Source organism: Thalassophryne amazonica, chromosome 9, assembly GCF_902500255.1.
Source record: "Thalassophryne amazonica chromosome 9, fThaAma1.1, whole genome shotgun sequence".
In the NCBI taxonomy this organism is placed as follows: domain Eukaryota; kingdom Metazoa; phylum Chordata; class Actinopteri; order Batrachoidiformes; family Batrachoididae; genus Thalassophryne; species Thalassophryne amazonica.
In genome coordinates, this window is record NC_047111.1 from 90,227,065 (window position 1) to 90,252,811 (window position 25,747).

A 25,747-nucleotide genomic window follows, 5' to 3' on the forward strand; every position below is an offset into this window, starting at 1 on the left:
AGTTGACCTTACAGCCATAAATATGAATGAACTTGAATATTTATGGCAAGTGAGCACAAGAATAAAGCATTTCTAAACCACAGATGATCATACCAGCCAACAAGCTGTAACTTTGTGCACACTTCCTGAACTGAAGCTTGATTTGTGTCATCCTACCTGGCAGGCCTTTGGCCCATTTGACCACTTTGACCAGCTGTCGCTCCCCAAGTTCATTGAGGCTGGTGAGCAGAGTGGCTGCAGAGTCTGGTTGGCAACAGTCATGTCCGGCGTTCACCACCTCAGGCTCTATGGTTTCCAAGATGTTGAGGAAGACCACGTGGGAGTTGAAGTTCAGACCACCTTTAAGAGACATGTTCTGGATGACCTCGACAGATTCCTGAAGAGGAAGGTCCTCGTCAGGGTTTTTCTGTTGCCCAATCTTCTTCAGTTTACGTGCTACAAGCAAAAACAAATGAGAAAAAGCTGAAGTTCACAAGACAAGAAAGTCAACGGCGTGTACTGGACACTCTTTTAATGAATATGTAGCGCTTTAAAGACTCAATTGAAACAAAATTGGTCAAGATGGATTCCAACAGTTGGTCAATGTATTATAAAACCTCACATTTTTTTCCTAATCATTCAAAGTGATGTGCTGCTACACAAATTCACAGAAATGAAGGAAACTGAAAGTTGTGCCTGTTTAACCCTTTATGTTAATGTTTTTGAACAATTTCTACCTGAATAACATATGCAAACCTAAAACCTTTATTATGACATAGGAGTTTTTTTTTTTACCAGCTGACAGAAAATCTTAGAATGTTTAAGGAAAATTAGTCGACTTTCAAGTCCAGACTTAAGACGCACTTATTTTCCCTTTCGTATGGCTAGCATATTATGTTACTATGCTTTTTACTTTTCTACTCTTATTGTGCTTTTAAAAAAATCTTTTAATTCATTTTATTTTGTTTTCTGAATTGTTCTGTGTGAAGAGCCTTGAGCCGGCTCTGTTGTGATTTGGTGCTATATAAAATAAATAAAATGAAATTGAATTGAAATTGTATCAAGTTTAGACATAACAAGGCATAACAATAATATTAATGGTAAGTCCCTTCAGCTGCTCAATAGAGGTCACCACAGCAGGTGGATCTGCAAGTTCATTTGGCACAAGCTTTACACTGTATGCCCTTCCTGACGCATCTCCACATTACATGGACAATGTGCAGGGGTGGCCTTGACCCAGGAACCTTCTGCACTAAAAACAAGTGCAGAACAACAATAAAAACACAAAAAAATATTTCAGCAAACAGCACATATGATTTGATGTTACACAATCTGTATTTCAAGAACAGAGAAAACCAGCTCCTTGATTAACTGCTGCAATGTTGCTAAATATGTTAACAGCAAAAATATTTTAGAATTACTGAACAAAGTGAGGTGGGGATGATGACACTGTTCTGATATAAAATAGACATATTGTCCTTTTTATATCAAATCTAACTAGAAAAAGAAGAAGACCCCCAACACACACACACACACACACACACACACACACACACACACACACACACACACACACACACACACACACACACACACACACACACACACACACACACACACACACTTTCAAAAACCTAAGCCCTCAGCTCCTCCTTTTTTCATTTCAGAGAATTTCAGAGAAGCCTTGCGTCACACAATGGAAACAATCAGTTGGCATAGTTTACATACACTCAAAAAATGGCTCATTGGATGAACTCAATTAAATTATGTGCAGGATTTCCATCTAATAAATATATGCATCGCCGACTCAAATAAAGCGCATCCATGCAAGATAATTTAATTTCATTTACTTGGGACTACATATATTTATTAGTTAGAAATCCTAATTGAATTACATTCATCCAATGCAGTTTTTTGAGTGTACTAAGAAGCAGGGGCTGTTACCAGGACTAAACAAAAGTTGATAGGGTGACTGAGCTATAAAATCCTCTCGTAGACTTCATTCCTCTCATAGAATTCATTTGTAGCACCCTAGAAGTTACATCGGTGAGAGGTGACAAAGCTGCGTTTCACCCGGGAGAATATCTTGTGCTTTCCTTGGATTAGTCTCTGGGCAAATTTCATATTTGTGTTGTGAAAGTGTAGGTACACGGACCCACAACAGGGGGCGCAATGAACGGACAATGGAGAAAAGTAAGAACAAGTTTTACTGTTGTGAAAATAGCACAACTGATACAACAATTAGCAATTTGTAAGCCGAAATCTGCTGGTGTCTTGTGGGCAGGCCCGAAGGTAGGAGACGTCCGTCCTAGTTGAACCGGAACCACCCAGATCTCCTCTGCCACCGAAACCCAGAAGTACTGGAACCGCCAAGTCCCGAATTCCCAGGTGGCCACTGCCTCCGCTCGTCGGATCCGGTACTGCTGGCGGGAAAGAACACAAACACACAGGTTGGGATGCGACCGCACCCAGTAGATGAGAGGGGCAAAGCCGCCTCCACCTCTTGTCACACTGAAGCAGGAAAGGTGAGTACTTATCCGAACACTTGGCCTTCCGCTGTCCTGAAAAGTTTATAATGTATCGTCACAAAGATACAGTATCTGTTGCAGAGGTGATTACCTTAAACTCAAGGTGATATCTCGGCACTGAGGTGGAGACGCTGTCCTGCTGATATACCTCCGTACTGAGTGAAGTCAGCTGTGTCCAGTAATGGGTGACAGCTGTCATCCTGGCTGCTCTCATCAGGTGGCGGCGCCCTCTGGTGCCTGGAGCCCGCACTCCAGGCAGGGCGCCCTCTGGTGGTGATGGGCCAGCAGTACCTCCTCTTCAGCGGCCCACACACAACAGGACCCCCCCCTCAACGGGCGCCTCCTGGCGCACGACCGGGCTTCTCCGGATGGCGACGGTAAAAGTCGGCCAGGAGGGCCGGGTCCAGGATGAAGCTCCTCTTCACCCAGGAGCGTTCTTCGGGGCCGTACCCCTCCCAGTCCACCAGGTACTGAAGACCCCGGCCCATTCGACGGACATCGAGGAGCCGACGCACGGTCCAAGCCGGTTCCCCGTCGATGATCCGGGCAGGAGGTGGTGCCGGACCTGGGGTGCAGAGGGGTGAGGTGTGATGGGGTTTTATCCGGGAGACGTGAAACACTGGGTGAATCCGCAGTGAGGCCGGAAGCTGAAGCCTCACTGCGGCGGGATTGATGACTTTGAGGACTTTGAAGGGACCGATGTATCGTTCTTGGAGCTTGGGGGAGTCCACTTGAAGGGGAATGTCCTTGGTGGACAACCACACTGCCTGCCCAGGACGATACGTGGGAGCCGGGGCCCGCCGCCGGTCTGCATGTGTCTTCGCCCTCGTCCGGGCCTTCAACAAGGCAGAGCGGGCGGCACGCCACACCCGACGGCACCTCCGTAGGTGGGCCTGGACCGAGGGCACACCGACCTCTCCCTCGACCACCGGAAACAAGGGGGGCTGATACCCCAAGCACACCTCAAACGGGGAGAGGCCGGTGGCAGATGACACTTGGCTGTTGTGAGCGTACTCGATCCAGGCCAGGTGGGTACTCCAGGCCGTCGGGTGCGCGGCTGTCACACAGCGTAGTGTCTGCTCCAATTCCTGATTCGCCCGCTCTGCTTGCCCGTTGGTCTGGGGGTGATACCCAGACGAGAGGCTGACCGTGGCCCCCAGTTCCCGGCAAAAACTCCTCCAGACGTGTGAGGTGAACTGGGGACCGCGATCGGAGACGATGTCTGATGGGATGCCATGCAGACGGACGACGTGGTGGACCAGGAGGTCCGCTGTCTCCTGGGCCGTTGGAAGCTTCGGGAGGGCCACGAAGTGGGCCGCCTTGGAGAAACGGTCCACTATCGTGAAGACGACGGTGTTTCCCTGGGACGGCGGGAGACCCGTGACGAAGTCCAGGCCGATATGGGACCAGGGGCGATGAGGCACGGGCAGTGGCTGTAGCTGCCCTGAGGTCTTCTTGTGGTCAGCCTTGCCCCTGGCGCAGGTGGTACAGGCCTGGATGTAGTCCCGGACGTCGGCCTCCAGGGATGCCCACCAGAAGCGTTGCCGGACGACTGTCACGGTCCTTCGCACCCCTGGGTGACAGGAGAGCTTAGAACCGTGACAGAAGTCCAGGACTGCAGCCCTAGCCTCTGGTGGGACGTATAGTTTGTCCTTTGGTCCGTTTCCGGGGTCCGGGACACGGGTCAGGGCCTCCCGGACGGTCTTCTCCACGTCCCAGGTGAGGGCGGCCACGATAGCGGACTCCGGGATGATGGGATCCGGGGGATCCGACGGTTCCGTTTTGACTTCATCCTCGTGCACCCGGGACAATGCGTCCGATCTTTGATTCTTGGTCCCGGGGCGGTAGGTAATCCGGAAGTCAAAACGGCCAAAGAACAGTGACCAGCGGGCTTGCCTGGGGTTCAGACGCTTAGCGGTCCTGATGTACTCCAGGTTCCGATGGTCAGTGAAAACCGTGAATGGCACGGCTGTTCCCTCCAACAGATGTCTCCACTCTTCGAGGGCCTCTTTCACAGCAAGGAGTTCCCGATTGCCGACGTCATAATTCCGTTCAGCGGGGGTCAACCTGCGAGAGAAATAGGCACACGGGTGAAGGACCTTATCGGTCTTCCCGCTCTGGGAGAGCACCGCTCCTATCCCTGAGTCCGAGGCATCCACTTCAACCACTAACTGGTGGCTAGGATCGGGCTGCACCAGAACTGGTGCAGACGAGAAGCGCCGTTTCAACTCCTTGAACGCGGCCTCGCACCGGTCCGACCAGGTGAAGGGAACTTTTGGAGAGGTCAGGGCTGTCAGGGGGCTAACTACCTGACTGTAGCCCTTAATGAACCTCCTATAGAAATTAGCAAAGCCGAGGAACTGTTGCAGCTTCCTACGGCTTGTGGGTTGGGGCCAATCTCTCACCGCCGCAACCTTGGCCGGATCCGGGGCGACGGAGTTAGAGGAGATGATAAACCCCAGGAAGGACAAAGAAGTGCGGTGGAACTCACACTTCTCGCCCTTCACAAACAGACGGTTCTCCAACAACCGCTGCAGGACCTGACGGACATGCCGGACATGAGTCTCAGGATCCGGCGAAAAGATGAGTATATCGTCTAGATATACGAAGACGAACCGGTGCAGGAAGTCCCGCAAGACATCGTTTACCAACGCTTGGAAGGTCGCGGGAGCATTAGTGAGACCGAATGGCATGACCAGGTACTCAAAATTACCTAAGGGGGTGTTAAATGCCGTCTTCCATTCGTCTCCCTTCCGAATCCAAACCAAATGATACGCATTCCTAAGATCCAGCTTGGTGAAAATCTTGGCTCCATGCAAGGGGGTGAACACTGAATCCAACAAGGGCAACGGGTATCGGTTGCGGACCGTGATCTCGTTCAACCCCCTGTAATCAATGCATGGACGAAGTCCGCCATCTTTTTTACCCACAAAAAAGAAACCTGCGCCCATCGGTGAGGTGGAATTCCGGATCAACCCGGCGGCTAATGAGTCCCGGATGTAGGTCTCCATTGATTCGCGTTCCGGCCGTGAGAGGTTGTACAGCCTACTGGACGGGAACTCACTGCCTGGAACCAAATCAATGGCACAATCGTACGGGCGGTGGGGAGGAAGCGTGAGAGCCAGATCCTTGCTGAACACGTCAGCGAGGTCATGGTACTCCGCTGGCACCGCCTTCAGATTGGGCGGGACTCGGACCTCCTCCTTAGCTTGGGAGCCGGGAGGAACCGAGGAACCGAGACACTCCCGATGGCAGGTTTCGCTCCACTGCACCACTACCCCGGACGGCCAATCAATCCGGGGATTGTGCTTAAGCATCCATGGAAACCCTAAAACCACACGGGAGGTGGCCTGAGTCACGAAGAACTCGATCACCTCCCGGTGGTTACCTGACACCACCAGAGTTACTGGAGGTGTCTTATGCGTGATTGGTGGGAGTAGGGAGCCATCTAGTGCTCGAACCTGCACAGGCGAGGTAAGAGCCACCAGAGGGAGCCCTATCTCCCTGGCCCATCTGCTGTCAAGCAGATTCCCCTCAGAGCCCGTGTCCACCAGTGCTGGGGCCTTCAGGGTCGAATCCTCATACAGGATTGTGACTGGGAGTCGTGTAGCAATGTGGGTGTGTCCCACGTGAATGTTTTGGCCCACCCCTGGCCCAGTCTCTAAGGGCGGGCGTTGGAGTTTAACCGCTCGGGGCAGTCGTTTGCCATATGCTCACTCGAGCCACAAACATAACAAGCTCCGTGGGCCCGCCTCCTTTGTGCTCCAGGTGCCCTAAATGTTGCCCTGCTCGTGTCCATAGCTTCGTCAGCAGGGGGAGCCGTAAGCGCACGGAGCGCAGGAACAGAGGAGCGTGGGGAGGGCGGAGCTCGATCGGACCCGGAAGGGAGAGGGACGACGCGTGCCTGGCCACGCCCTTCGCCTCGTTCCCGACGGCGTTCTTCTAACCGGTTGTCGAGTCGTATGACTAGATCAATGAGCCCATCTAAATCTCGCGGTTCGTCCTTAGCCACCAGGTGCTCTTTTAGGACCAGAGACAGTCCGTTTACAAAGGCAGCGCGGAGGGCAGTGCTATTCCAGCCGGATCTCGCCGCCGCAATGCGGAAGGCGACTGCATAGGCAGCTGCGCTCCGACGTCCCTGTCGCATGGACAGTAGTGCGGTTGAAGCGGACTCTCCTCTGTTGGGATGATCGAACACCGTTCTGAGCTCCCGTACAAACCCATCGTATGTATGAAGGAGCCGAGAGTTCTGCTCCCAGAGCGCTGTAGCCCAAGCGCGTGCCTCCCCGCGAAGCAGGTTTATCACATAAGCTACTTTGCTAGCATCAGTCACGTACATCACGGGACGCTGAGCGAAGACGAGCGAACACTGCATAAGAAAGTCCGCGCACGTCTCCACACAGCCTCCGTACGGTTCTGGAGGGCTTATGTATGCTTCTGGGGACGGAGGGAGGGACCGTTGAACGACCAGTGGAACGTTACTTTCGCGCGCAGGGTCCTCGGGAGGGAGAGCCGCAGCGGCGCCCGAAGGGCGTGCCTCCACTTGTGCGGTGAGAGCCTCCACCCTGCGGTTTAGGAGAACGTGTTGCTCGGTCATCAAATCGATCCGAGAGGTGAAAGCGGTGAGGATCCGCTGCAACTCACCGATTACCCCTCCCGAAGCCTCCGCCACGTCTTGGTCTTCCAGTGGCCGTTCAACAGCCGGTTGACGCCCCTCGGGATCCATGACGCTGGCCGAGATATCCTGTTGTGAAAGTGTAGGTACACGGACCCACAACAGGGGGCGCAATGAACGGACAATGGAGAAAAGTAAGAACAAGTTTTACTGTTGTGAAAGTAGCACAACTGATACAACAATTAGCAATTTGTAAGCCGAAATCTGCTGGTGTCTTGTGGGCAGGCCCGAAGGTAGGAGACGTCCGTCCTAGTTGAACCGGAACCACCCAGATCTCCTCTGCCACCGAAACCCAGAAGTACTGGAACCGCCAAGTCCCGAATTCCCAGGTGGCCACTGCCTCCGCTCGTCAGATCCGGTACTGCTGGCGGGAAAGAACACAAACACACAGGTTGGGATGCGACCGCACCCAGTAGATGAGAGGGGCAAAGCCGCCTCCACCTCTTGTCACACTGAAGCAGGAAAGGTGAGTACTTATCCGAACACTTGGCCTTCCGCTGTCCTGAAAAGTTTATAATGTATCGTCACAAAGATACAGTATCTGTTGCAGAGGTGATTACCTTAAACTCAAGGTGATATCTCGGCACTGAGGTGGAGACGCTGTCCTGCTGATATACCTCCGTACTGAGTGAAGTCAGCTGTGTCCAGTAATGGGTGACAGCTGTCATCCTGGCTGCTCTCATCAGGTGGCGGCGCCCTCTGGTGCCTGGAGCCCGCACTCCAGGCAGGGCGCCCTCTGGTGGTGATGGGCCAGCAGTACCTCCTCTTCAGCGGCCCACACACAACAATTTGGGCTCCTTTTTTATTCAGGGAAGGTAATAAATGCATAATTAGGTAGAGGTATTGGCATCAATTTGATCAGCTAGCACTTAGCTTAGGTCCGTGTGTTATACATCATATGGATAAAGTGAGGAACCTTGGAGTAATTTTTGATCCTACGTTGTCCTTTGATCTCCACATTAGAGACATTACGAGGACTGCTTTCTTCCATTTGCGAAATATAACAAAGATTCGTCCCATCCTGTCTATGGCTGATGCTGAGACTTTGATTCATGCATTTGTCTCTTCTAGATTGGACTATTGTAATGCTCTATTTTCTGGCTTACCGCAGTCCAGGATTAGGGGTCTTCAATTGGTTCAAAATGCTGCTGCCAGACTTTTGACACAAAGCAGAAAGTTTGACCACATTACGCCTGTTTTGGCATCCCTGTACTGGCTTCCAGTTGCTGCAAGATCGGATTTTAAAGTACTGTTATTAGTTTATAAGATTGTTCATGGACTTGCACCTCCCAATCTGGCTGACCTGGTAAGCCCCTATGTACCAGCTCAGGCCCGGCATTCTCAGGGTGCAGGACTTCTATGTGTTCCCAGGGTGAATAAAAAGTCTGTCGGTCACAGAGCTTTCTCCTACCGAGCTCCAGCTCTGTGGAACGATCTCCCGGCACACATTTCGCAGTCGGATACTGTGGAGACTTTTAAGTCACGTTTAAAGACTCATTTGTTTTCCCTGTTTTATCATTAGTGTTATGATGTGTTTTTATTATTGTATTCTTTTATGGTCATCTTTTTATTGTTTTTTAAATTTTTAATTCAGTTTTTTTTTGTTTTATGTTGTGTGAAGCGCCTTGAGACGATTTCATCGTGAATTGGCACTATATAAATTAATACATTTGAATTTGAAATTTGAATTATTCATATAAATTATTAACTATTATCATCATTACTGCAATAACAATAATAATAATAGTAATAATAATTTTGAAATATTAACTCTTACAAGCCAAAGAATTATTATTATTAAAGACCCCGAATAGTAATTATTTTTTGGCTTTAAAGAGTTAATATTTTTAAATTTATGAAAGTCAGCTAAGCAACACTCATGAATGAAGCTGGAATTTGCATTTGTTTTCTTTTTTACAGTTGCATCTGTCAAGACTTGATGTTAATAATGTATTAAAATATTCAAAATATGCCTTTTTATCTTCTCTACTCAAAAATTTAATGTCATGCATTCCAATTTTGGCTAAACAAACAAACAAAAAACAAACCACTTAATTTGTTTGGAATAATTGCAGTTCCACATCCTGTTCAAAATTTGGTGTACCACTGAGGTACTAAATCATTTTATTGCAACTCCTGTTTAAGTGAGTTTCAATGGTATGCCAATTCTAATCACTATGGGTAGCCCAACAATACCGGGATGGATCTACTCATCGCTATAAGGAGAGCATCCTATTTGCTTTGTAAAGAAACTATTTGTACAGATGAGTCTCAGCTGGTGGAAAGGCCTGCTGCCATCATGTGTGAGTCCTTGCTGCTTCAAAACAGGTCTGACTTGGAAAGCGATGTGGAAACAATTTTCCCCCTTGTTATTACATTTTTTCCCCCCTCGCAGGACAATTTTATTGTATTTTCAAGCTATTCCGCTCTTTAAAGCATTTTCATCTGTGTTTTATCTAATAAAGACCTGTTAGGCTTGACAATCATCAACAACAAAATTAATGGCAAACGCCAGAGCTTGTATTAACCCGGAGGCAGACATTATCAATGATGCGATGGAGTTGGCTTTCATGGAAGAAGCAATGAAATTAAAGTGTAATAATTATAGTATATTCTTCTATAAGGTTGGCAAATAAAGTACGCCAAGTTCTGTAACAGGCAGTTTTTTGGCTCTCAACCATCAACTACAATCAATCAATTAACTGCTTTCACAAATAAGAGAGCTGCCAACAGTTTAACTGCATTCACAAATAAGAGAGCTGCCAACAGTTTAACTGCAGTTCGAACTGTAAGTTCAGAGCGACAGCGGAACATAAGTTACAGGAAAATAGTGAGTGTGCTGTAAAAACCTATGATTCAGTCAAACAATGGATGTGCAAGAACACATGTAATTCAATGAACAAAATCATTATGGCCAACACCTTTGTAATTTTCAACGGAAAAAAACAAAACAAACCACAATGCGAATGTGCCATTGTAGAGCCGACAAAAACTAATTCCTAATTGTAGTGCAATTGCTTCTTGTCGATTCTGGGTAAAGATGAATGTTTCATTAAATCTGCAGCCTGGTGTTTCAATTCAGTTTTCTATAAATATTAAGCTGCCAGTAATAGACATTAGTTAAGTCCTTCTGAAGAGGAGCAGAGCTGAAAGCAAATTGCAGGTCGTATAACTGGTATAATTTGGAAGATTCATATTTCATTTTTGATCCAATAACAACCATTTTAAATAAAATGTTAATCAAAAATTCTTCTCTCAGATCCTGAACTGTGAACAGGCAGACGTGTGATCTTTGCTGAGTGCAGTGTAAATATCTTATGCTGAGCTAAACTTAAATCCTCCTTCTTCAACTTAAAACCAGTATAAACAGGAGAAGTAGCTTTCAATCATCTGTTTTAAAATTCAGTTTGACCACTCAACTACAAAGAGTTTATTGGACTTTTACTGTATATACTAACAGCTTATATGTATCTATATTATCACTTTCTTTGTACGTGCTTGTCTTACTTTTAGACATGTTACTTCAGCTGCGCCATCATAACAATTTACAATTTGTACATTTTTTCACACTCCCAGATACAGAAACGTGGGCACCAGTTTAGCAGTAACTTGAAATACCCTTAAAAAAACATGACTCTGTATGGCCCATTTGAAACAATAATAATAATAATAAAGGATTATTAACCTCGCTTGCTCGGTTAATAAGTTGTTTATTATATGGCTTTTCGAAGCTGTCCACTTCAAACTTGTTTGCTGTTAATTCCACCAATTCAAACTCATCAGTGTAATACAATACGCTCGGAGAATGGTCCTCTTCGTTGCTCATAATTTCTTTGTTCGCTTTTTGTTTTGTTCTATTTCATGCTGTGAAAATTGTAAACAAAGTCGCAAATCTGATAATCAATATGGACCAATTGTCATGGCAACTGATTTCCGACCTGATTTTTTTCCCATATCAGATTGGAAATAACCCAATCAGAGCATGTGTACTGTCGTAGCCATATAATAATAATAATAATAATAATAATAATAATTACTTTATTCATACAACACTTTCAGAATAGATACCAAATTTACATAGAAAATAACTTTCACATAAAAACAGGTTAAAAATCATTACACAAAAAATCAATATAAAGGACTTCATTTATTTGTAATTTAAACAGTCAAATATTTTTTCAAATGCATACAGTAGTGTTCAGAATAATAGTAGTGCTATGTGACTAAAAGATTAATCCAGGTTTTGAGTATATTTCTTATTGTTACATGGGAAACAAGGTACCAGTAGATTCAGTAGATTCTCACAAATCCAACAAGACCAAGCATTCATGATATGCACACTCTTAAGGCTATGAAATTGGGCTATTAGTAAAAAAAAAGTAGAAAAGGGGGTGTTCACAATAATAGTAGTGTGGCATTCAGTCAGTGAGTTCATCAATTTTGTGGAACAAACAGGTGTGAATCAGGTGTCCCCTATTTAAGGATGAAGCCAGCACCTGTTGAACATGCTTTTCTCTTTGAAAGCCTGAGGAAAATGGGACGTTCAAGACATTGTTCAGAAGAACAGCGTAGTTTGATTAAAAAGTTGACTGGCGAGGGGAAAACGTATATGCAGGTGCAACAAATTATAGGCTGTTCATCTACAATGATCTCCAATGCTTTAAAATGGACAAAAAAAAAAAAAAAAAAACAGAGACGCGTGGAAGAAAATGGAAAACAACCATCAAAATGGATAGAAGAATAACCAGAATGGCAAAGGCTCACTCATTGATCAGCTCCAGGATGATCAAAGACAGTCTGGAGTTACCTGTAAGTGCTGTGACAGTTAGAAGACGCCTGTGTGAAGCTAATTTATTTACAAGAATCCCCCGCAAAGTCCCTCTGTTAAATAAAAGACATGTGCAGAAGAGGTTACAATTTGCCAAAGAACACATCAACTGGCCTAAAGAGAAATAGAGGAATATTTTGTGGACTGATGAGAGTAAAATTGTTCTTTTTGGGTCCAAGGGCCGCAGACAGTTTGTGAGATGACCCCCAAACTCTGAATTCAAGCCACAGTTCACAGTGAAGACAGTGAAGCATGGTGGAACAAGCATCATGATATGGGCATGTTTCTCGTACTATGGTGTTGGGCCTATATATCATGGGTCAGTCTGGATATCTAAAATCTCGGTTCCAAACCAACAACATTAATGTTTTGGAGTGGCCTGCCCAATCCCCGGACCTAAATCCAATTGAGAACTTGTGGGGTGACATCAAAAAAGCTGTTTCTGAAGCAAAACCAAGAAATGTGAATGAATTGTGGAATGTTGTTAAAGAATCTTGGAGTGGAATAACAGCTGAAAGGTGCCACAAGTTGGCTGACTCCATGCCTTGCAGATGTGAAGAAATCATGAAAGACTGTGGTTATACAACTAAATACCAATTTAGTGATTCACAGGATTGCTAAAAAAGCAGTTTGAACATAATAGTTTTGAGTTTGTAGCATCAACAGCAGATGCTACTATTATTGTGAACACCCCCTTTTCTACCTTTTTTTTTTACTAATAGCCCAATTTAATAGCCTTAAGAGTGTGCATATCATGAATGCTTGGTCTTGTTGGATTTGTGAGAATCTACTGAATCTACTGGTACCTTGTTTCCCATGTAACAATAAGAAATATACTCAAAACCTGGATTAATCTTTTAGTCACATAGCACTACTATTATTCTGAACACTACTGTACACACACACACACACACACACACACAGACACAGTTTAAATATAAAATATTTGATTACACTCTATAAAACTGAAATGTTATACTTACTATATCTAGTTAGGTTAACTGCCCCCCCAAAAAACGTGGTTGTTTCAACAGGAAACATAATATGATATTAACGCTAAAAATGTTGTTATCCTTTTCCCATGGAAACAATCAAGTTTTGTTGGCGCCTGTTGACATAATTAAATTAAATCAAATACAACTTTCATGCTTTTTAGAAAGTATATGCATGTAAATGCATGGAAAGTAAATGCATGGATCAATGCACATATTGTCACAGGCACATATACTTGTTCTGCCTATTTTTGCACTGTTTCTACTCTGCTGCCTTTTCAATACATTTTATATAAAATTTGTGATTGTTCATAGGAGGAATCACTCTACTTGTCAACAGAGTTGATAAAATTTTGAATAATTTGACATACTGCACTGAAGTGTACTCATGTATATGTTCCATACACTTGGATCAAATTTAACCTCCTGTGAGACTCAAGATGTGAGACTTTCAGAGCCTTTATCCAAATCACATATATCCATCCCACTGCAGCCCTTCGGACCAAATCAAATGTTTAAACAGTGCCCGAGGATATGTTTGGGGTTTCACCAACTGTAAATCTAAACTGTAATGTGAAGGGGCACACTGTGATCTCATCCACGCCCACAGGCTAACTGAATTGTGTATGGTGTGATTTCAGCAAGTTGGTTGGACCAGGGCCAGCAGTTTAAAGCCTGCAGCACAAAAGTAATAAAAGAGCAATACCACACCTCTTTTAACTGCCGTGATACACATTTCTGCTAATTCTACCACACCGCTCACTCTCTTGCAATGATGAGACCAAAGTTACCCGCAAGTGGTTACAGTTCCTTGGTTTGTTCCTTCAGCGATGACAGCGTCCAGGAACTAGAATAATAAATCTCTCTCCTATCAATCTTCTTGCTTTCATAACAGAGTGTATAATTGATATTTGTGAGCTGTAGCACTTTTTAATCAGCATAGGCCAGAGTGAATTTGTCCAGTTCGGCAGTGAACCCACTCACTCACATGTACGTCTTCTTTTTTCTACTCTGTCTCTACTTTTTTGAATAGTTTTGTCAAACAGCTGTTCAATTACCTGAATTCACTTTCTCTTCCCCACAGCCATATCTGACCATAGGGTGTGTGAAAGGATGAACTCACTTTTTCACAATCCCAGTCTTATTAAAACATTGTTAGCAATCAAGGCTCCTGTTGCTTTACTCACCTTAGGTGATTCGATTTCATTTTCAATTTATTTTCATTTATATAGCGCCACATCACAACAAAGTTGCCTCAAGGCGCTTCATACAAGTAAGGTCTAACCATACCAACCCCCAGAGTGAGCACACAAGCACCAGTGGTAAGGAAAAACTCCCTCTGAGGAAGAAACCTCAACCACACCAGACTCATGAGGGTGACCCTCTGCTCGGGCCACGCTACCGACACAATTTACAAAACAATTTACAAAACGAATATACAGGAAATTTTGCCGGTGCACAGGATTGGGGGGTTACAGAAGTAGACACCACTCCCATCTCTGGATGGAGCCATACCTCAACAGAGGGAAAAAACAGAATCAGGCATTGGCAAGTAAACAAATATAGTATAATTTATTAGCAATAAGCAATAAGAAAAACAGAAGAAATACTAAGGTGATTGGCAGCCACTAGCCCTAAGCTTCATGAAAAGACCCACACTTTAGATAAAGTTGAGGCAGCGGCCCACTCCGTTTCCTAATATAATGAATTTAAAAGGGTAAAAAGCACAGTAACATACAATGCCAGTATGCTACCCATACGAAAGGGAAAATAAGTCTCAGCCTGTTTCGAGCTGAAAACTTCCAAATTTAAGCCTCTGCAGCAGCGCCCTGATCGCGCGCTTCCACCCTGGTGGTGAGAGCCTCCATCCTCCAATTAAGGAGTACATTCTGCTCGGTCACCAAATCCAGCCGAGCCGTGAAAGCGGTTAGAATATGCTGCAGATCACTCAACACACCTCCCGCTGCCAGGGGTTGTATCTCCAGGCCGAAACACGAGGCTTTAATGATAGGGGATTCTATCACCCACAAAGTCAGGTTACAGACGCTGTATGATGTTAAATGTATTCCTGGGGCCAGAGTTCCCGACATCGCCTCCCATCTTAGGGTGCTGACGCTGCAGAAGGGTAGACAGACAAAGGAACATGGCACTAGATACAGTCACACTGTTATTCACATCTGCACCAATGATGTCAGGATGAAGCATTCCGAGGACACAAAAATGGACATAGAGAAGACTTGTGGCATGGCCAGAAAGATGTGTCGGCATCAATTAATAGTCTCTGATCCTCTCCGCTCCCGGGGTAATGATGATGCATTTAGCAGGCTGACATCGTTAAATAGGTGGCTGGTGCAGTTTTGTAGACAGCAAGGCTTTAGTTTTTGTTGATAACCAGTCTTTGTTCCCGGGCCGCCATGGCTTGCTGATGCCAGATGGCCTCCACTCTACTGGGGAAGGCACCGCCATCTTGTCTGCAAACATAGATGGAGCAGGCCACAGAGCAGGTGATTAGAGACCCTGCAAGGCTTATGACAAATATGGGTGTGGAATCCATTAACTTAGCAAGGAAATTAGTGCAGAAAATCCACTGTGGTGATAGTGCAGTTTATGTGCCAGGGAGGGAAATCCATCAAGTTGAGACTGTGGCCTGTTTCCATAGACCGCGTCGGCACCCAGCCGCTCATGGCGCAGCGCCACAGCAAAACACCTCCGTTGGAAGCATTACAGGACAAGTTTGAACATGCCCAGCTGTTAACCAATTTCTCGGATACTCACTCGACTGAAAGCCATCGAAAACCACCTGAATCTTACGAATGGTTATCAATATGGAGGTGTTTTGCTGTGGCGCCGCGCCATGAGCGGCTGGGTGCCGACGCGCGAATCCGTCCACGTCTTTCATTACAAAATCTCCTTTAACAGTGGAATGTCCGGATAAACTGCTGATCCCGACCTCTTCTGAAACTTCTCTGTTATCGCATGACATCCTGGGTCAACAGAGGCTTAAATTTGGAGGTTTTCAGCTCGAAACAGGCTGACGATGGCAGCTCGGGGCGTGGCGCGCGGTCCGGCTCCGTGGGCAGTCCTTAAAGCGACAGTAACACTCCATAATCTCTCATCAGCCGTTAAGATTTTCACAGAAAACCGTCTGAATTTCTCGAATGGTGTCCACTTGGATGTGCCTTACAGTTTCAGAAAAAATTTTGATCAAGCAAAGCGCCAGTCTCTCAGGAAGAAGTCAGACAAAGGAATTCCGACAAGGGGGGTGGACCAGTGCTCACTCAAAGCCTGCCCACAGGAGAATGACGCAACCGACAGGCGTGAAAAAACTCACGCATGCGCACGAGGGTTCAAGCTTGTCTGACGTAATCACACGTGATTCAAATCCATATAGTTTTTTAAAAAATAAAAAGGTCGGTTTCTTTTCTAATAGACCTCGTATCTCGCTATGATTTTTATGGACACAGTCTATGGAAACAGGCCACAGTCTCAACTTGATGGATTTCCCTCCCTGGCACATAAACTGCACTATCACCACAGTGGATTTTCTGCACTAATTTCCTTGCTAAGTTAATGGATTCCACACCCATATTTGTCATAAGCCTTGCAGGGTCTCTAATCACCTGCTCTGTGGCCTGCTCCATCTATGTTTGCAGACAAGATGGCGGTGCCTTCCCCAGTAGAGTGGAGGCCATCTAGCATCAGCAAGCCATGGCGGCCCGGGAACAAAGACTGGTTATCAACAAAAACTAAAGCCTTGCTGTCTACAAAACTGCACCAGCCACCTATTAACGATGTCAGCCTGCTAAATGCCTCATCATTACCCCGGGAGCGGAGAGGATCAGAGACTATTAATTGATGCCGACACATCTTTCTGGCCATGCCACAAGTCTTCTCTATGTCCATTTTTGTGTCCTCGGAATGCTTCATCCTGACATCATTGGTGCAGATGTGAATAACAGTGTGACTGTATCTAGTGCCATGTTCCTTTGTCTGTCTACCCTTCTGCAGCGTCAGCACCCTAAGATGGGAGGCGATGTCGGGAACTCTGGCCCCAGGAATACATTTTAACCATCATACAGCGTCTGTAACCTGACTTTGTGGGTGATAGAATCCCCTATCATTAAAGCCTCGTGTTTCGGCCTGGAGATACAACCCCTGGCAGCGGGAGGTGTGTTGAGTGATCTGCAGCATATTCTAACCGCTTTCACGGCTCGGCTGGATTTGGTGACCGAGCAGAATGTACTCCTTAATTGGAGGATGGAGGCTCTCACCACCAGGGTGGAAGCGCGCGATCAGGGCGCTGCTGCAGTCCCTCCTCTTGCTGGTCCTGGGCCCGACACATACATTCCACTGGTCGTTCAACGACCCCCCCCCCCACCGTCCCCTGAAGCATACATAAGCCCTCCGGAACCGTACGGAGGTTGTGTCGAGATGTGCGCAGACTTCCTCATGCAGTGTTCGCTCGTTTTTGCACAGCGTCCAATCATGTACGCATCAGACGCTAGCCGGGTGGCTTATGTGATCAGTTTGCTTCGAGGAGAGGCACGCACCTGGGCTACGGCACTCTGGGAGCAGAACTCACGGCTCCTAACATCTTACGCTGGGTTTGTGCGGGAGTTCAAACAGGTTTTTGATCATCCCAACAGAGGCGAGACTGCTTCGAGCATGCTACTGTCAATGAGACAGGGGCGCCGGAGTGCAGCTGAGTATGCAGTCGACTTCCGCATCGCGGCAGTGAGGTCCGGCTGGAATAACGTTGCGCTCCGCGCCGCCTTCATAAACGGACTGTCTTCAGTCCTGAAGGAGCATTTGCTGGCTAAGGAGGAATCGTGGGATTTTGATGGGCTTGTCGATTTGGTTATACGCTTAGACAACGGTTTGAATGAACACCGTCGGGAGCAGGCCAGGGGGCGTGGCCAGGCACGAGCCGTCCCTCTCCCTTCCGGTTCCGAAAGGGTGCCGTCGTCCCCACGCTTCACTGCCAGAGAGCTCCGTGTGGCAACAGCTCCCCCTGCTGACGAAGCTATGGACACGAGCAGGGCTAAAGTGAAAGCAAACATCAGACAAGGAGGCTGGCCCGCGGGGAGTGTTTTTCTGTGGCTCTTGTGAGCACATGCAAAAAGACTGCCCCAAACGGTCAAACTACAACGCCCGTCCTTAGAAACTGGGCTAAGGGTGGGCCATAACACACACGCGGGGAAGCCCCGCAAATCTGCACGAATCCCAGTAACGATCCTGAGTGGGGATTTAACCCTTCACGCCCCAGCACTGGTAGACACGGGGTCGGAAGGGAATCTGCTGGACAGCAGATGGGCAAGGGAAGTAGGGCTCCCCCTGGTGGCTCTGCCGTCACCATTGCAGGTGCGGGCACTAGATGGCACCCTACTTCCATTAATCACACATCAGACACAGCCCGTGACCTTGATTGTGTCTGGGAATCACAGGGAGGAGATCGTGTTTCACGTAACACCTTCTACCTCCCGAGTGATTTTGGGGTTCCCATGGATGGTGAAGCACAATCCCCGGATTGATTGGGCGTCTGGGGTTGTGACGCAGTGGAGCGAAACCTGCCACCGGGAGTGTTTAGGATCCTCGGTTCCACCCGGCATGACGGCTAATGAGGAGGTCAAAGTCCCCCCCAATCTGTCGGCGGTGCCAAAGGAGTACCACGATCTTGCTGACGTCTTCAGCAAAGATCTGGCACTCACTCTTACCCCGCACCGACCGTACAATTGTGCCATCGATTTGATCCCGGGCGCTGAGTACCCGTCCAGCAGGCTGTACAACCTCTCACGTCTGGAATGCGAATCAATGGAGACCTACATCCAGGACTCCTTAGCTGCCGGGCTGATCCGGAACTCCACCTCCCTGATGGATGCGGGTTTCTTTTTCGTGGGCAAAAAAGACGGCGGACTCCATCCATGCATCGATTACAGAGGGCTGAACGAGATCACGGTTCGCAACCGATACCCATTACCTCTGTTGGATTCGGTGTTCATGCCCCTGCATGGAGCCAAAATCTTCACTAAACTCGATCTTAGGAATGCGTACCACCTAGTTCGGATCCGGAAGGGAGACGAATGGAAGACGGCATTTAACACCCCGTTAGGTCACTTCGAGTACCTGGTCATGGCGTTCGGTCTCACGAACGCCCCCGCGACGTTCCAAGCTTTGGTAAATGACGTCTTGCGGGACTTGCTGCATCGGTTTGTCTTCGTATATCTGGATGATATACTCATCTTTTCTCCGGACCCTGAGACTCATGTCCAGCATGTACGTCAGGTCCTACAGCGGTTGTTAGAGAACCGGTTGTTCGTGAAGGGCGAGAAGTGCGAGTTCCACCGTACGTCTTTGTCCTTCTTGGGGTTCATCATCTCCTCCAACTCCGTCGCCCCTGATCCGGCCAAGGTCGCGGCGGTGAGAGATTGGCCCCAACCAACAAGCCGAAGGAAGCTGCAACAGTTCCTCGGCTTTGCGAATTTCTACCGGAGGTTCATTAAGGGGTACAGTCAGGTAGTTAGCCCCCTGACTGCCCTAACCTCCACTAAAGTCCCCTTCACCTGGTCGGATCGGTGCGAAGCTGCGTTCAGGGAGTTGAAACGCCGGTTCTCGTCTGCGCCAGTTCTGGTGCAGCCTGATCCTAATCGCCAGTTCATAGTGGAGGTGGACGCCTCTGACTCAGGGATAGGAGCCGTGCTGTCCCAGAGCGTGGAGGCCAACAAGGTTCTCCATTCTTGTGCCTGTTTTTCCCGCAGGTTGACCCCAGCCGAGCGCAACTATGACGTGGGCAATCGGGAACTCCTTGCGGTGAAGGAGGCTCTTGAAGAGTGGAGACACCTGTTGGAGGGAGCGACGTTGCCCTTCACGGTTTTCACGGACCATCGGAACCTGGAGTACATCCGGACCGCCAAGCGGCTGAACCCCAGGCAAGCCCGCTGGTCTCTGTTCTTCGGGCGCTTTGACTTCCAGATCACATACCGCCCCGGGACTAAGAACAAACGATGGGACGCGCTGTCCCGGGTGCACGAAGAGGAAGCCAAGGCTGAGCTGTCGGATCCAACCAAGACCATCATCCCCGAGTCCACTGTCGTGGCCACCCTCACCTGGGACGTGGAGAAGACCGTCCGGGAGGCCCTGGCAAGAAACCCGGACCCGGGGACCGGCCCTAAGAACAGATTGTACGTCCCACCAGAAGCCAGAGCTGCCGTCTGCCGGAGTGCGTAGGACCGTGGCAGTTGTCCAGCAGCGCTTCTGGTGGGCGTCCCTGGAAGCCGACGGGAGGCGCCCGTTGAGGGGGAGGTCCTGTTGTGTGGGCCGCCGAAGAGGAGGTACTGCTGGCCCACCACCACCAGATGGTGCCCTGCTTGAAGTGCGGGCTTCAAGCACGAGAGGGCGTCGGAGCAACGGAGAGTGACAGCTGTCACTCATCATCTGCACCAGCTGTCACTCATCTTCCACATCACCATAAAAGCCGGACTACAACTCCACCTCCCTGCCAAGCAATCAGCAACCAAGAAGTAACCGTCTCTATTGAGATTTCTCTGCTAAACTGAACTCTTCTTTGCAGCCGTTTGCCCTGTGGTGTCCTTATCGGAGCTGGAGTAAGGGCGTGACCGCGACGACTTCGCATCACGCTCCATATCAGATAAGTGGTTACACAGGAGCTGCACGAGTGTGTGATTGGAGGTGGAGGTGCTCCCTCCTTAAAGAACATTATCTGTGAGTGGACTACTGAGTGTGCGGACTCACACTCACCTGGATTTTCTCTGTTCTCTGCCAGCAGTACCAGGGTCGACAGCCGAAGGCAGAGGCCACCTGGGGACTCGGAACTTGGCGGCTCCGGTGTTCTTCAGGCCCGTTGGTGGTGGAAGCTGTGTGGGAATCAGCTCTTCTCTCGCCAGAGGTCTTCTATCTTCAAGCCTGCCCACACGTCACCTGGTGTATAATTGGCAATCCATATTTCTGTCTGTATTCCGTTGTGTGTTTCCACAACATTAAATTGTTACTCGTTGGCTTATCCATTGTCCGTTCCTTAGCGCCCCCTGTTGTGGGTCCGTGTCACGACACCTTCCCAACAAAGTGGGAAGGTCAGCACCACCATTCCAGGGAAGAGGGGACTGTTGTACATTGTACATTGACAAAATAATAATAATAATAATAATAATAATAATAATAATAATAATAATAATAATGACATTTAAAATGAGGCTTATCCTCAATTAACTGGTTTATTTGATGGAGAAGAAGAATCACAGTAAATTTTGCTGAGTAAAATTTACTCTGCTGGGATAAATTTGATCCCAGTCTAAATACAGTAAAATATACTCTACCACGGGGCTAAATCAACTCAACATGGTGTAAAATCAACTTTTATTGGAGTAAAACCACTTGCATTGACTCAACGGTGTCAGCACCCTGCCTTCATGCGTCATCAGCCACAGTTCACTGATTAACACCTCATTTCTCCTTAAAACTGCACTCCAGTCATCATCTACAACCCCAATTCCAATGAAGTTTGGACGTTGTGTGAAATGTAAATAAAAACAGAATACATTCATTCATACATCTTCTACCGCTTAGTCCAATTAAGGGTCGCAGGGGGCTGGAGCCTATCCCAGCAGTCATAGGGCGCGAGGCGGGGTACACCCAGGACAGGACGCCAGTCTGTCGCAGGGCCACAAACAGACAAACAAACACAAACACACCCACACACACACCTAAGGACAATTTTAAAGATTCCAATCCACCTAACCCGCATGTCTTTGGATGTGGGAGGAAACTGGAGCACCCGGAGGAAACCCACGCAAACACGGGGAGAACATGCAAACTCCACACAGAAAGGCCACGGGAATTGAACCCATGACCTTCTCGCTGTGAGGCAACAAAACAGAATACAATGACTTGAAAATCCTCTTCAACCTATATTCAATTGAATACACCACAAAGACAAGATTTTTAATGTTCACACTAATAAACTTTTTTGTTTTTGTGCAAATATTTGCTCATTTTGAAATGGATGTCTGCAACACATTTCAAAAAAGCTGGGACAGTGGCAACAAAAGACTGGGAAAGTTGATGAATGCTCAAAGAACACCTGTTTGGAACATTCCACAGGTGAACAGGTTAATTAGAAACAGGTGAGTGTCATGATTGGGTATAAAAGGAGCATCCCCAAAAGGCTCAGCCATTCACAAGCAAAGATGGGATGAGGATCACCACTTTGTGAGCTGCGTAAAAAAATAGTCCAACAGTTTAAGAACAATGTTTCTCAATGTTCAATTTCAAGGAATTTAGGGATTCCATCATCTTCAGTCCATAATATAATCAGATAATTGGGAGAACTTTCTACACATAAGCGGCAGGGCCGAAAACCAACATTGAATGTCCGTGACCTTCAATCCCTCAGGTGGCACTGCATTAAAAACCAACATCACTGTGTAAAGGATCTTACCGCGTGGGCTCAGGAACACTTCAGAAAACCATTGTCAGTTAACACAGTTCATCGCTACATCTACAAGTGCAAGTTAAAACTCTACCATGCAAAGTCAAAGCCATACATTAACAACATCCAAAAACGCCGCCGCCTTCTCTGGGTTTGAGCTCATTTGAAATGGACAGACGCAAAGTGGAAAAGTGTGCTGTGGTCTGATGAGTCCACATTTCAAATTATTTTTGGAAATTATGGACGGCATGTCCTCCGGACAAAAGAGGAAAGAGACCATCCAGATTGTTACCAGGGCAAAGTTCAAAAGCCAGCATCTGTGATGGTATGGGGGTGTGTTAGTGCCCATGGCATGGGCAACTTACACATCTGTGATGACACCATCAATGCTGAAAAGTACATCCAGGTTTTGGAGCAACACATGCTGCCATCCAAGCAACATCTTTTTCAGGGATGTCCCTGCTTATTTCAGCAAGACAATGCCAAGCCAGAGTCTGCATGTGTTACAACAGTGTGGCTTCGTAGTAAAACGGTGCGGGTACTAGATTGTCCTGCCTGCAGTCCAGACCTGTCGCCCATTGAAAATGTGTGGCGCATTATGAAGCACAAAATACGACAACGGAGACCCCAGACTGTTGAACAACTGAAGTTGTACATCAAGCAAGAATGGGAAAGAATTCCACCTACAAAGCTTCAACAATTAGTGTCCTCAGTTCCCAAACGCTTATTGAGTGTTGTTAGAAGGAAAGGTGATGTAACACAGTGGTAAACATACCACTGTTCCAGCTTTTTTGAAACGTGCTGCAGGCATCCATTTCAAAATGAGCAAATATTTGCACAAAAACAATAAAGTCTATCAGTTTGAACATTAAATATCTTGTCTTTATGGTGTAATCAATTGAATATAGGTTGAAGAGGATTCTCAAGTCATTGTATTCTGTTTATATTTACATTTTACACAACATCCCAACTTCACTGGAATTGGGGTTGTATCTCAGCGACATATCTGGAGCTTTTGTACAACAATCATTTCTGTGTGTATGGGAATATTAGTAACATTTCAGTTTAGATTTTCTTTTGACCCACAGATGAAGACCAAAAAATTAGGGAGAAAAAAAAAAAGGCAAACACGACATTATTACATTTCTGTCATACCTAAAACATTTGCAGATTTGTTCATTCTAAGTATTTACACATTTAGCCTAATAGTTACAAACATCAAGCTAAATATTTAGCTAAATGTTGAGACAAATGTGCACCTTAATAAAAGAACTAACTGTTCCTTCCTGAAACACAGATTAATATTGTGTCTAATGACACACATTTAGCATATAAGGGCATGTTTATTAAAATTTGCAATTCATGGATGTTTTGTATGAGAGTTATATTGTAGCCTGCGGTCTTTTGGTGTCAATTTCAATTGCAATTTCAGGGACGCTTCTAAAATATGAAATAAAATAATTTAAAAATGGGGGTGGGGGGGCACGGAGGAGGTCTTGCCTGGGGAGTAATTGAGTGTAGAACCTTCACTGAATCTTTCAAGAAATTTTTTTTCCAAAGTAATGCAGAAAAGCATCATGTGGCCAAACATACAGTAGACCACGAGTGTAGAATGTCCTTTTTCACATAGAAATGATGTAGAAAGTGAATTTCCAATTTAATCTGTGCACACTACAGAGCTTTGTGCAGATAGGGTTTATCCAGGTTGTTTGATATAATATTTTCAAAATGACACAGCCATTATGCTTTGGCAAAAAGTAACTGGCTTGCTTGTTTCTATTTGGAGATCTGATTAAAACGCCACAAAAAGAAGAAAAAAAAGGTTATTCAGTCAAAATGAGCGCATGGAAGCAACATGGGTTTCAACATTGAGCAGATGGCAGATTCACCAACAAAAGCATTTTAGTTGGTCATTAAAAATTTGGATTTGGTGCCTGCTGTGTCCTTTCAGCCCAAATAGTGAACATAAGACCTGTAAGATATAGCAAAACTAACTTTAACATTTATTAATATAACTGTCTGCACTTTTCAAAACCATATAAAATAATTAGCTGGAATTGATGAAGAAACCTAAATTTCTCTCAACACGGTGTTGCTTTAAAGTATTTGGAAGGAAAAACTTGGGTAACAAGAGGCAGAAGAATAATTTTTTTTCTTTTATGCCCAACTTTAAAAATTTGTGTCACAAATTATCCTGTGAAATGCCGCAAGTGAGCTTCAAGTCAATGATGAGAACATAAGTGAAAGAAGGCTCTTTTAGCCACAACTAGAAAAGGTGTCCCTTTTTACTGACAATCACAGCATTAGATCGCATTTTCCCCTCCGTGGGTTTGTCAGTGACTGGTGGCAAAATTACCAGGATGTCTGCTGCTTTAATTCACATGTCTCATGTCACCTTTGTGCTTCCAGCACAATTTTTCCTGTTAACAGAATGAGAAAAATGGAAGAAAGTGAAAATTGAACACAGCACTAAAATTAGTCCACTACATGTGAATCCTTACAGCCTAATATGACGAGCGAGTCTGGGTGACAGTAAGGAGAAGTGAATGGAATAGGCCGAAATTGCCTGGCAGCTCAGTCAGGAGCTTGATTATCAGTAACATCCCCTATTGTGATGATGCTGCAATTGAAGACAGCCAGCTAAGATGTGCAATGTGGAGAGAATAAAGTACTTGGTCCTGGAAAACCATTAATAGTTTCACTTTTAAAACTTTACTTTCTTTGTTCGTGTACTATGAGTGCACGGTGTTTGTGAAAATCTGCACTGTTTTCATTTATATGCACTCATTCTTTATGGATGTTGTGACAGAAGGCCGCCAAGAACCCACAAGGTGGAAAAAAAAGGAGCTGATGACACCATAAATATAAATATCTGTAAAGGTCAGCAGTATGAATAAGTAAAAGGATACTTATTACAGTGCGCACTGCTGCAAATGCCTCATTTTGCTAATTTTCCACTGTGATTAGCATGCATGGGCATAATGGACTCAGTCAGTGAGCGAAAAAATTAGTCTGTAAGTCTGCAACATTTCTATCAGTAACTCCATAAATCTACTGTGTATTCATGCTGCATTTTCTGATTTGTCAGTTAATAGTTTGGCTAATTTAACAGCAAATCATAATTGCAAATTCAACCAATAATTTTAAATGGTAAATGGACTGCATTTATATAGCACTTTTCCATCTGCATCAGACGCTCAAAGCGCTTTACAACTATGCCTCACATTCACCCCGATGTCAGGGTGCTGCCATACAAGGCACTCACTACACACCGGGAGCAATAGGGGATTAAAGGCCTTGCCC

The 25,747-nt window shown here is 46.3% G+C and overlaps 1 protein-coding gene across 3 annotated transcripts in view; it reads right to left on the reverse strand.

Moving 5' to 3' along the window:
• The window catches only part of LOC117517641 (androgen receptor-like), a 149,594-nt gene that overhangs the window by 73,534 nt on the left and 50,313 nt on the right, over nt 1-25,747 (reverse strand). For all 3 annotated transcript variants that reach the window (XM_034178749.1, XM_034178748.1, XM_034178750.1), the window contains one exon: nt 157-435. In XM_034178749.1, the coding sequence (XP_034034640.1) occupies nt 157-435 (279 nt within the window). The remainder of the gene's footprint in view (nt 1-156; nt 436-25,747) is intronic.